Below are 13,708 nucleotides of genomic sequence, written 5' to 3'. Positions count from 1 at the left end.
TCCTCTCAGTTAGCTACTCATAACTAAAGAGAAAATCTAAACTACTTATCTTAGTTTGCAAGCTCTTTCACATTGGCCCCTGGTTATTTTTGTAATCCTGTCTCCTGTCACTTATTCCAGCCCATCTACTCCATATGCCCATTTTACCATATTTCTGATATTTTGTTTTATTCTGTGAACACACTGTTCTTGCTTCATAATATATTTTTTCTCCCCTATTCTTTTGAAATATCATGCATTCTTCAGACCTAGTTCATATGTTTTCTCCTCAATAAATCATTCCCCTTTCCCACTTTCATCTACCAACAAGAGTTAATTGCTCCTGCTTTATATTCCCATTACATTTTGTACACATTCTGTCATATAACGTGTACTATCTTGCAAATGCTAATGGTCAAGTATTGTTCACTGTGATTCCAGTGCCTGGCTTATAGTACACTGTCAATACTTTTTCATTGAACTTATGACTTAAATTACTAAATAATGATCTGGCATTTACAAGAACAGGTCTACAGTGTTAAAGCAATTATTTTGTTACTGGTGATGATGATGACTTTATGGGAACAGCTTCCATTTACTGAGTGACTACTACATGCCAGGTACTATGGCAGGATCTCATGTACATTTTCCCCAGTGCTTATTTTACAGATGAGGAAGCTGAGGCTCAGAGGACTTAAATTCCTTCTCGAAGACCACACAGAGAGTAAACGCCAAAGTCAGAATTCACATGTAGGCAGGTCTTGGTTCCAAAGCCCACACTTGCTCTCCAATGATATGTACAATTTGGCCAGTGGTTACTATATTCCAGATAACATGTTAGATATTTTAAAAAATAATATTTTGTTATTTTTATAATTATCCCATAGTATCAACAACCTTGAGAGATTCCCATCAAGCATTGTACAGATTAGAAAGCTGGAACCTCTCCTCAGCTCTCCCTGCCCCTGCCCCACAAAAAAACCCAACTCAACTGTCAACAATCCCAAATAGGCTACAAAGTATATGAAGTACAGCAGTAGTTGTAGACATGCACCACAAATTTAAAATCCAAATAAACACTAGAATATCAAACAAATTTTAACCAAGTTCAATATATTGAATCAATACAAAGATTTATAATAAAAAACAAAACAAAATCACAAAAAGAATAACTATATTGGGACACTTCATATTCTCTTAATTTAATAGCTTTCTCAGTGGCCTCACCCCAAATTTCTAATATTTCCCAAAGTGAACCTTTTATTTCAGTTGAGACAGTCTTCTCTGTACAGCCACTCATTTCTATTCCTCCCCCTTTGATGACGTGGACCCTTCTGTGTCTTTTATCCCGGACTCCAACATTAATCTAATATCCTCCTTTTATTTTCTGTCTGGACTGCTTCCTTCTATAGACTTTACGTCTCTTATTAAACAGGCATTAATTATTCTTATTGTTTTATACCATAATACATTTTGGCATTACAACTTTGTTTTTATATCTTTAAAATTAAGCATCATTCATATTATTTTATATCACTCTAGACTATGTGCATGTATCTCTATTTTGCTTTTATGACTGTATCTTAAGCAGAGATCACTCCATAGTATAGTAAAGACACAGATACTTTACATTTGCATAACATAAAAAATGGTTAGGATTGCTCTATCACTGCTCTATCATGTTTCCCTCAACAATTCTTTGAAACAGGCAAAGCAAACATAATTTTCATTTTACAGATGAGGAAATTGAGACTCTGAGAGGTCAAGAGAATTGCCCAAAGTCACAGAGGTAATTAAAACAGGGTTCTATTTCAATGTGAGTCTTCTGATTTCATACTCTTTCTATACACAATGGCTCGCTACCATACACATTTAGGGTACCTGGACCTCTTTTGGACCTAAACCCTAGGTCTAAACATGTAATGCTTAATTAAAGTGATAAGTTGAGATGTTAGCTACTGACTTAGGATAGCAATCAAACTCCTCTCCCCACCCAAGGGAAAGTTTCTCCACATTGACATTTCTTTTTCCCCTTGGGATTTTATATAACTCAGAAAGACTTTCTTGACTATCTGAAGAGTTTCATCTATGATGATAGTTGTGTGGCACTGATTGAGATATATGACATCATGTGAGAAACTGGATTTAAAGAAACTGTATTGCTAATGAAATAATCAGATGAGTAGTCTTTGTTTGGCTGGGGCTCTTTTTTATTTAATGGGGTGTCCTATATCAAACCATATTGAAAGCCCATGTAGTTGGCCATCTTGGAAGCACCTTAAAATTGGGTTGATACCGAATTCCAACATGCCAGCAGAAGGAGAAAAATTCTGTTGATCCCTGGGTAATAAGCATTATATGGTTCCCAGGTAATTTATTAAACTTTCCAAGCTTCACCTCAATATTCCAAGCTCACAGAGGTAAAATGGGTTACACTTATGACTATGCACCAAAGCTAACTGCTACCGGTATCGTACCAATATGAGAAGAAAAATTAGACATTTCAAAATTATTTAGCCGAGGCCTCCTTGAAAATGGAAATCATGCTCAATGTTATAAAATGTGCTTGCTGAAGATTATTTCCTTTTTGCTTTTAAATCAGTTGACTTGGACGGAGGTAAAAGCTCTACTCTACCATGAACCAAACCTATATAATGTCAGATTTGTAGGAAATAAGTAATGATATTATTGTGTGCTTACTATGTGTCAGACACTAAATGAAAATCATTGAACATACAATCTCATTTAATCCATATAACAAACATGCGCACTATAATTCTCTTTCTACACACAAAGAAACTAAAGTCAATCCATTTTAATTTTCAGATTAAGAAAAGAATGCACTAAATATCCCTTGCTTGTAGTGACTGTTGATCATTAAATGCTGAGGAGTACTTGGGTAATAGTCTCATCTGTTTGATTGCCAGTTAGGTGCAGCTCAAATGCTACCTTAATTCTAGCTCTAAACTGTAATTACCTTAAACTTTCACTTCCAAGTTCTCTAAGATTTCCATCTATTTAACCCAATTTATTACTTCAGTTGGAGACATCAAAATAAAAAAATTATTGAGTAAAAACATTTGAAAGGAATCTTGAGCCTTAACATAAATGATATACTGAATTTTGACTCAGTTAGACCTGAGTGTGACTACTCCAGTTGAACCTCTGGGGGCTTTGGTTGCCTCATCTATGAAATTAACCCACAAATTCTATGAATAGATTAGTTAAAATATATGCAATATATGTAAAATATGTGAAAGCACCACATAATTCAAATTATTATTGTTAGTATTATGAATAAACTGGCAAAGAAGTAAAGTTACATAAGAGGGAAGTAGCACGCCTTGTATAAATTAAATCAGGCAGCTCTCTTTTGACCAGGGAATTTTCTCCTCGTGCTGCTAAGCATACATTCTCGCTGATCTGAGCTGCTTTTGTAGGAAGGGAATGGTGTTCTTGCAGCACAGAGAAAAATCATCCTGTTTTCTCTCTCTCTCTCTCTCTCTCTCTCTCTCTCTCTCTCTCTCTCTCTCTCTCTCTCTTCCTTTCTCTCTTTCTCTATTCTCTTCACAGACCCTGGCTACCTTGCATTGCTAGTAAAGTGAGATCTGAGTTTAATGTAAAGCCAGAAGTACTCCCAGATCGTGGCATTCTCCCTTCAGCCTAGCTATGTTGCATTAAGTAGCCAAAATAGATATGGTCTCCCAAATAAAAGGCATGCATGCTACTTACCCAGCATCTAGCTAAGCCTGGCCAAATGGATCCTCAGTCCCATTTACCAACAGCCGCATCACAACCAAATTATTAGTGTAGAATCATCAACTATAGTAAGCCCAGGTGTCTGTACTTTAAGCAATGCGTTTAAACAAACCCGGGGAGAAAACTCCATGGGTACACTTTTAATTTTGCAGGTGGGATGGAGGGGGGTTGGAACCTTTGGTTAACAATATACTAAGCTACAAAGCACCAGTGTGTTCCTGAAAGCAAATGTCACCAAATGAAACTCAGTCAGTATACCTTCCATAGGCCAAAGCTACTAGCAACATTTTCCTCTGCAAACTGTTTATACTGCAGACTTTTGCTGGCCTTCTCCAGTCTGGTATTCCTCAGTGATAAAGCCAACCCCACCAATGCATCAATCACTGGTGCCTGGTAACTCTGTAAGAATTAGCACCCATTTACAGGTCAGGACAATTCATCCCACGATGGTGAAGAGGCGCTTTGTTTATTAATTTTTTTTAAACGTAAGATTTAGTCGGTTCTATGATCACAGGGTTATGTTCCTTTCGGTAGAACTCAGTCCTGAGTAAATTAAAACTGCAAATCATGGAAACAGAAATGAAAGACCCACTAAAGTCTCCCTGAGCCACAATTATTCAGTCTTAGTGCATTGCATTCTTACACATCCCAAGGCTGTTAGATGGGGGAAAGAAAGGAGTCTGAGTCTCCCAAACTGTAGCCATTGTGAGCCATAATTATATTACTAATAATCCTGACATACATGGGCATCACTGAATGAGTAGTTCTGCTTATAGGAGGAGGAGTCCACCTTGGCCATGAGAAAGAATGGCCTTTTAAAGTTAAGTTTATGAGTGTGTGAAATATAGAGTATATAACGTTGCGTCTCTGCCTAAATGTCTTCATAAAGTGCAAATTAATGCAGATACTAAGTAGGCATTTGGAACGCTAACCTAGTTTTCTGTTTAGCTAATAGCTAGCAATTTTGCTTACACTTTTATCCTCTCATTACATAGCAATAATGATTATTTAGTAAATACATGTGAAAGGCCATGTACTCCATAGCACTCCGCCTAGGTTGGAAATAACCCCTTCCTAATGCTTCTATTTGAATAATTTAGTTGCTGATATACCAAATCAAATATAGCTGTGACAGGTATCCCACTAATGCCTCTTCTGGAGGCCGAGAACAGACCCTTTCTCAGCTTGTTCCCCTCTGTGATTTCCTGGCCAAATTCAGGGTAAGGGCTGGGGACTAAGAAGATGCTGGAGGGGGTCCAGAGTCTCAATCAATGTTAACCCTTTGCAAATCTTAAAGGCGCTCAGATGGCTTGTCTGATTTGAAAATTATTTATGATGCTGGAGACAAGTAGAGAAAGGCTATTTTATAACTGGCGAAATATCCTGGAACAAAGGAGAGAGTTTGAAATAGACACATAAAAGAGAAAGATGTAAAATGTGGCCTTGTGAGATACCGCCCAGTCCACCCCTGGTCGTAGGAGTGATATAAACACTCACGAGTCACCTGAGAATTTTTACTCTTAGAATTTTTACTCCATGCAGGATGGAGTAAAAAAGGTCCCACTAGAGGAGTTAGCGTGACCACAGGGCACTGTTTCCTGTCTCCCAGGTATACAACGTATCTCATTAAAATATTATAGAGGCAAATTTCTTAGTAAGGTGGCTGAGTCCAAAACAGAATGATTTCTGATAACAGATTCCCATTCCTGCCCTATGGGGAGAAAATTGAAACTGGATTGTGGTATTTGGAACCGGGCCCAGGCTGAGGGCAGAACAAGGGTTTTTAATATCCAGAATCAGGTCTGGCTTAGGGGGAGGGGACTGACAGGGCTGAAGGAAGAGACAAGACACATAGTCCCCCCTACCCCAATGCTGCTCAAATGTGTTTGCTCACAGGGGCAAGGTCCCTGCTTTCCTCTTCTGGTGACTTGCTGGGAAGTCGGCTGAGTCCCCAATTCTGCAGAGGGAATGCAGGCAGAAAGGAGCACTACAAATGGGCTTTGCCTTGGGTGTTTAAGTGGCAGGTGTGAAGGGAAACGTGGGTGGGCGCTGTTGAGGGGAGGAGCCACTGAACTGGGGAATACGGCTGGTCTTGGGGCTTTCCCTGGCAGGGCCCTCCCGCAGCGCCCTCGCGTTCCCAATTCCCTGCACCAACAAAGACAGGGCTCAAAAATCAGAATTTGTCCCCATACACACTCAGGCGCAGGTATGCACAAGCCCTGCCTCATTCACCTCAACATCCTGGGTTCCCATTTGTTCCTAAAACCACAGATCAGCACAAGTTGCTTGAAATCAGTGAGTCTGAGCCAGCATATCCTTGCCATTGGGAATTAAGAAACACCATAATCTAAAGTGGTATTTGTGACATTGTGTCGTTTCAGAAAGGTTTTCCCCCCTTTTATTTGGGGGTAGAGGGGGTGTGTGCCAGCAGGTTTCAAGCCATCACAGTCAGTCCTGATGTGCTTGGGGAAGCCATGGAGGACATCTCTCTGGTCCCTGCTGGCACTCTCCAGTCCCGCATCCTCCTGCAGTCTCTCTAAAGTGCCTAGATACCAGAGCACAGCCCTGCATCCATTTTGCCAGCTAGGAACCACCGAGTTTGGGAACTTTGAAAGCCCGGGGATGGGGGCGGGGGTTGCCAAGGCTCGGGTTTGGGCGCCAGAGTTCTCAGCCAGGAAAGCAGTTGAAAATCAACACCCATCTGCTTCTTCTTTCTCACCGCTCCCCCCACCCTTCAAGACTCTACACAAATCCTAATTCCCACTAGACACACACAGACGCACAACACACGAAGACACACAACCCACAAGGGTTTTGATTCTGAGAGCGGCAAACCCTAAGAGCTGAAAGGGTCTCCGCCACCCCCTCCCCTCGCGCCGCACGTCTACACACAATAAAACCCTGTACAATCCAAACACCACGACACAACCCAAGCCCGCCCGTGACTCCAGCGCGCCCCATACCTGATATGCAGACGATGAAATTGGCTTGAAGAAGAAAAAGCACCTCCCAGACTATTTCCATCCTCTGATTCTCATTCCAAGTGCATCACTCGACGGGAAAACAGGGGGGGAAAGGGGGAGCCCGACACGGCGCACACACATACACACACGCACACACTCCCGAGCGAGCGCACACTCGCACTCCCACCCGACAGCCGGCCGGGGACAGTCACCCCCAAGATCAATATCGCAGTTTGAATTGTTCCTGCAAATCTCCCCTCGGGCTCGACGGATGTGCGCCCCAGATGTGCTGACACATGTCCGATGCCTCGCCGCCTCGGAGGTCTCCCCGCTCGCGCGTCTCTGCTCCTCGCACCAGTGGCGGAAACAGCACTAGCAGCGGCGGCGGCGGCAGCCACCTGAAGCCACCAGCGCTGGGCTCTTCCTGGAAAAACCAGACCCCGATCCGCCTGGCGCCCCAAGAAGACATAGACGATAGCCCCCCGCCGGGCCGCGCCGTGCAGTTCCGGGCTCCAGACAGCTCCTAGCTCGCTGGCTAAGCCCCGGCAGTCCGCGACAAGTTGCCCTCGAAGTCCGCCCCCCTCACCGGGGCATGGTCAGAGGGTGGCTGCTCCGCTCCGGGGCCTTTCTTCTCCTGCTTCCGGGGGGCGGGGGGAGGAGCAGACACAGCAGACAGACAGAGAAAGAGAGGCAGGGATTATTGCCCGAAACCGCCAGCCGCCGGCAGCCTCCGCCGACCCTCCCTGCTCCCCAAGTCCGCGCGCAGCCTGCCGCCTCCGAGCCGGGTTTGGGCCGCGCGTCCAGGGCGCCAAGTGGAACGTCTGGGCGCCGGGGACTGGGGCGCGGTGGGGCCCACGGGCTCCCCAAGTCGCGAGCGCGCTTTCTGCTCCTTTCCTATGTTCCTGGACTCCCCAGAACCCCCAGGTGCCTTGCTTCCATCGCCCGCAACTAGCGCCGCCGCCGAGATTTTCCGCAATGCAACTGCAGGGGTCGTTATTTCCTCGCCTACGGATCCCGACTCTTCCCGATTCGGAGAGGAGGGCAGGTGGGGGCGGGAGGAGGAGGATGGGAGGAGGAGGAGGAGAAGGAGGCTCGGCCAGGTGAGCGTCCTCGCCGCCGCTGGGTGTCCCAAAGTCAGCCCAGGAGCCCGGCGCCCCGGGGCGGAGGCAGGAGGCCAGGGTGGGGAGCCGAGGCTGAACGCGGCCATGAGGAGGCGGAGAAGGCTGGGCGACAGAGCTTCAGGCCACCTCGCCCGCTGCGTCGGCCCCAGTCCCCAGAAGCCGCCTCCCCGCTCCGCCCCGCTCCGTCTGCCTCTGATACCCTCCAAGATTTTTGAGTTTTTCTTCTCCTTAAAAAGAACTTCGCGCCTGCCAGTCCGGCGCAGGAGACCCCGGCGGGACTCATCCTGGGAGTGCTGTGCAGTGCTTCCCTCTGCTGCGAAATATTGGGGATTTTTTTTTTTTTTTTTTTTGCATAATGCATTCCCTGCCCTCTTCCTTTCGTCCCTCTCATGCCCCCTCCTCCTTCTCCCTTTCTGCTCCAGTGCCAGAACACTACTTACCCCAGAGTTCTCTTCTCTGCAGGTTTCTAGACCAGGTGCAACTCTTGCCTGCAAATCCCGACCTCCCTCCTCCCGAAAAGGGGGGGGCGGGAATCTTCTTCCCAAGTCGGGGTGATAGCAGCAGCTACTGCTAACTGCGCCTTTGCTCAGCTCCAGCAGGATCCAAGAGTATTGGAAACCTGGGCTTTAGGGGAACAGGCTTCCCTTCTTGTCTGTCTTTTACTCTGTTTCTCTTTAGGGAAGCTCTGGTGCTTTGGAGGCTTTTGCTGGGCTCCGGAATACTCTCTGCCAACGACACTCAGCAGCTTCCACTGAAGGAGGTTTCCCCACCAAACTGGCGCGCGCGCGCACGCACTGCCCAGCGCCGGCTCTCCAAGGGCCCCGGGGGAAGGTAGGGGCGGCGCGAGCACCACCCACCACCCAGGCGGAGGCCGGAGCCAGGCGGTCCGCGGAAGGGCTGGCGGAGAGGCAGGCTGTCTGGAGCCGGGGAAGGACCTGCGCTCGGTTGCAGTGCGGGTGCGGGGCACCTGGAAGGAAACCCTGCGCTCGGGACCGTTCGCCCAAGAGGGCTGGGAACGAAAGGGGAAAGAAAAAAAAATCGCGGCAGATTCGTGTCCTTCTATTGCTGCAGTAGTGGCTTGCAAAAGCCCAAACCTACCTCTTTTGGGGGGTGCTGGAGACGAGGAGGGCAGGGTACAGGGAATCCCTGGAAAGATCTCGGATTTCTCGATGCGCTTGTCCCGATTGCGAACTGTGACGTTAGGAGGTTTTGCACAAGCGCGGATGGACACACACACCAAACAAACACCCATAACCCGTTGGGATTTTTTTTTTCTTTTTGTACTTTTAAATTTTTGATGTTTAGAAGTCATTTCAGTTTAAGCCTCTGTGTAATAACTGTATAAAGGGTGCATAAGTGGAGACGCAGGAAGCGAAGGGCACAGTGCCGTTCAGCACAGAGTCCATCTAGTGAGTCTTCCCGTAGAGATCCCAGCACGCAGACTGCGTGACATAGGAGGGTGCGGGGAGGGAGCCAAAGGAGTTACACTACACTGCTCCCAGGATTCTTGAACGGACTCCAGCTGCCCAGGAGTCTTTTTGCTGAGTGGCGGAAATAGAGGGAGGGACAAGAGAGAGAGCAGACAGGAGAAGCGGCTCTCCAGGCTGTCTGGGCTGGGCCGACCGCGGAGCCAGAGCTGCGTGGTCCCGCCGCCTCCAGGGATTCGAAAAAGGAACCGCTGGCAGACTTGCCTACTCTGTAAGGAGACGAGGTCGCTGAGCGTTCTCTGAGATAAAGGCCACGAACTCCAGGTGGTCATCACATTAAAAATCTAGGCCCACATAAAATAAATCCAGGATTCTTATGCAGGGCTTCCAGGCTGAGCAGGGAAAGCATTGAAACTTCAGAACATTAAAAGAATCCGAGAATTAGCCCACTTGAGAAATATAGGGGGTGTTTGAAAAACATACAGGGGTGTTTTGTTTGTTTCGGTACCATGAAAGTAGACTGCGTGAAGAGTTTTGTAATTGAAAATGCATAACCCTTGCTTTCAAAAACCTTACAGACCACATATCCCTCTACATTTTGCTTTCAAAGCCAATGTCAGTAAAATTAACTTCATTTCCATCTTTTCAGCCCGCATACTCACCTTTGGCACTCCCCCAAATTATTTAATCCATTCTCTGATACTAAGTTGTTTTATTTTTTTTTTAAATCATTGAACATGAGAGTATTTGTTAGTAAAAATTATGGCTTGAATGTATTGATTGTTTGCTATGTGCCAGGAATTGCCAAATTCCTTATATGAATTATCTCATTTAATCATCATAACATCTTTATGAAATAAATATCATTTTTATTCCCATTTTACTTATGATAAAACAAGTTCAGAATGGTTATTTGCCCAAGGTCACTTAGCTACTAATTGGTAGTGTAGAAACCATAGCTGGGCAGTCCAAACTCAGAAGCCATGCCAAACCACCTCCCTACATGCTCTGTAAGAGCAGAAGAACATAGCTAGAAGTTAATCAAAACCAGGATGAAATTGTAATGGCAGATTATGCATATTAGAATTTAACTACCTTAGAATTAAGAGAAGAAAGAAAAGATCACCAGTGATTAGGAGTAATCAAAAGCATTGCTTTTCTTTCTTTCTTTCTTTCTTTTTTTTTTTTTGAGACAGAGTCTTGCTTTTTTGCCCAGGCTAGAGTGAGTACCATGGCGTCAGCCTAGCTCACAGCAACCTCAAACTCCTGGGCTCAGGCAATCCTACTGCCTCAGCCTCCTGAGGACTACAGGCATGTGCTACCATGCCTGGCTAATATTTTCTCTCTATATTAGTTGGCCAATTAATTTCTTTCTATTTATAGTAGAGATGGGGTCTCCCTCTTGCTCAGGCTGGTTTCAAACTCCTGACCTTGAGCAATCCCCCCCACTTGGCCTCCCAGAGTGCTAGGATTACAGTCATGAGCCACTGAGCCAGCCTCAAAAGCATTTTCTAAGGAATAATCTGAGTGACTCCTAGAAGCACATGCTGTTCTTGGCACTTGGAATACAGCAATGAACACAACCATCCCCCAACATTTTAATTACGTATTAGCATTTACTAGAAGAAAGAATAACACTTTCTTAAGTCATTTCTAGGCTTAACCTATATGTTTTTGTGAGAAATCCTCCATCTTAGTACAGAAAGCAACTCAGTAAAGAATGTACTAAGTAGAAACATTCAAACTGAAATAAATTCTGTCTTCCCTTATTAAGGTATTTTCTTAATAAAACAAACAAAAAATGGAAAAAAAACCCATGAAGCTAGAAAATATTTATTCTTAGTCTTTTTTCATATTTTAATGAGCTTATATCCATACCTCAATAACTATAAAAAATCTCTTTCCACAATACCTGCCTTCAACTTTTGTCTCTTTTCTACTTCTCTACATTTCTCCACTACAAATTCAGTGCGAGTGTCTTATACATTTAACAGAGAGTGTTGACCAAGCCTAAGTATGACAGACAACTCCAGCTGCCCTGTAGGGCATATGGGATTACAGTTCCAATTCCCAGGAGAAGATAATACTGAAATATTTTGAGTTCTTTCTGTACCTTCTCTTTCACTCAACCCCATAGAAGAAATAGTGACTCATTTGATGGTGAATTTTGTAAGATCTTGACATTCATTAGGACACATTTCTCAGAAGCTGAGCAAACTGTATTAGAAGAAAAAGAAGATCCATCTTTCTCCCCTATTCCTCTACTCTCTTGGTAAACGTGCATTCGGGATTAATGAGCTTAGTATGCATATCTATGTGTATCTGTTTTTTATACAACTCTCAAAGAACAGCGTCAGTAAAGTCTCTGCTTTCTTGCAGTAATTGCCAGTAATCCTATCATTCATGTGGCTGGGAAAGCATATTGAGAGCCTACTTTGTAGACCCAACTATCATTACAAGTGATTTCCTAGTTCTAGATTTGGGGAGAGTAATTGGAAAATGCCATTATAACTTATGTCCAAACCATTTTATCCCATATAACTATATAGTAGAGCATTTTGGAACATATCAAGCCCAATTTAATGAATGTTCCATCCCTATTTTAGGAAATGTATCTATTTTTAATTGCTTTGATGCTAGAGGGAAAAATAAGTTAGTGATTCAACTACCCCTAACCTCTATCAAAAAGCTGAAATTGCCCAAATAAATGTAAAGATATACCATGTTTATGGATGAGAAATCTCAATATTGTTAAACTACCAATTTTCCCCAAACTTGTCTATAGATTCAATATAATCCCAATGAAAATCCCAGAAAACTTTTTCTTAAAGATTGACAAGCTGTTTCTAAAATCCATATAAAAATACAAAGGACCTAAAATAGCCAACACATTTTTGAAAAAGAAAAACAAAGTTGAAAAATTTAAACTATCTGATTTCAAGACTTATAAAACTATAGTAATCAAGAAAATGTAGTACTAGCAACAAGGTAGACAAATGAATCAATGGAACAGAATAGAGAATATAGAAATAGACTGACATGTGTTTGATTAAGCTGATTTTCAACAAAAGTCTAAAGGTATTTCCTTGCAGGAAGAATAGCCTTTTTAACAAATTACTTTCTCAACATTTGGATATCCATTTTCAAGAAAAAAGAAAGATGAACTAAAATTCACATTTTGCACTATATTAAAAATTAACTCAAAATGGATTACAGGCTAAACATAAGCTTTTAAAACTATTTTGAAAAGGGAGTAAATTTACAGTCATTTCAGTTATGCAAAGATTTCTTACCTATGATATGAACAGCATGATTCATTTTTTTTAAAAAAATATTTTGGCCAGGAGTGGTGGCTCACACCTGTAATCACATGCTTTGGGAGGCCAAGGTGGGAGGATTGCTTGAGGCCAAAAGTTTGAAAAAAATTATAAAAATTAAGAACTTATGCTCTTCACATACAATATTAAGAGAATAAAAAAAGTCACAGTCTGGGAGGAAAATATTGGAAAATTATATATGTCACAAATAACTTGTAAGCAAAACATATAAATAATTCTCAAAACTCAGCCAAGCGTGGTGGTTCACGACTGTAATCCTACCACTCTGGGAGACCGAGGCGGGAGGATTGCTCAAGGTCAGGAGTTCAAGACCAGCCTGAGCAAGAGTGAGACCCCATCTCTGTCTCTATTAAAAATAGAAAGAAATTATCTGGACAACTAAAAATATATAGAAAAAATTAGCTGGGCATGGTGGTACACGCTTGTAGTCTCAGCTACTTGGGAGGCTGAGGCAGAAGGATTGCTTGAGCCTGGGAGTTTGAGGCTGTTGTGAGCAAGGCTGATGTCACAGCACTCTAGTCCAAGCAACAGAGCAAGACTCTGTCTCAAAAAAGAAAAAAAAAAGTAAAATAATAATAATTCTCAAAACTCAATTTACAAAAGAATTTATAAAGGGCAAATGATTTGAATAGACAATTTACCAAAAAGATATATTGTGGGCAAATATGAATATAAAAAAGTTATCAATATCATTAGTCATTAGGGAAATGAAAATGAAAATTACAATGGGATGCCAGCAAACATATATTAGTTTGGATAAGATTTTAAAAAGAATGAGGATACCAAGTGATGGTAAGAATGTGGGAAAATTAGAACTCATATATTGCCAATGAAAATAGTACAACCACTTTAGAAAAAGTTTGGCAGTTTCTTAAAAATTAAACATATATAAACCATAGGAACTAGCCATTCCAATCCTAGGTATTTACCCTAGAAAAATAAAAGCTTATTTTCACATAAATACTTCTACTCAAATGTTTATTGTCTTTTATTTGTAATAGTTATAACTAAAAACAACCCAGATGCCCCTCAACAGATTAATGAATTGTGGAAGAATTCTGTAGCAATAAAAAAGTGATGAACATGGAACAACATGGATTAATCTCAAAATCATTACACGA

The 13,708-nt window shown here is 42.9% G+C and overlaps 1 protein-coding gene across 1 annotated transcript in view; it reads right to left on the bottom strand.

Annotated features, from left to right (window-relative positions):
• The window catches only part of CA10 (carbonic anhydrase 10), a 464,685-nt gene extending 456,042 nt beyond the window's left edge, over positions 1-8,643 (bottom strand). The window contains exons 1-2 of the mRNA XM_020280899.2: positions 8,263-8,643; positions 6,702-7,335 (exon numbers count right to left, since the gene is read on the bottom strand). Coding sequence (XP_020136488.1) covers positions 6,702-6,762 — 61 coding nt within the window. The 5' untranslated portion in view covers positions 6,763-7,335; positions 8,263-8,643. The remainder of the gene's footprint in view (positions 1-6,701; positions 7,336-8,262) is intronic.
• Positions 8,644-13,708: the final 5,065 nt, after the last annotated feature.

Source organism: Microcebus murinus, chromosome 18, assembly GCF_040939455.1.
Source record: "Microcebus murinus isolate Inina chromosome 18, M.murinus_Inina_mat1.0, whole genome shotgun sequence".
In the NCBI taxonomy this organism is placed as follows: Eukaryota; Metazoa; Chordata; class Mammalia; order Primates; family Cheirogaleidae; genus Microcebus; species Microcebus murinus.
Note: the sequence above shows the minus strand (reverse complement) of the source record. Positions and strands in the feature narration are given on the sequence as shown.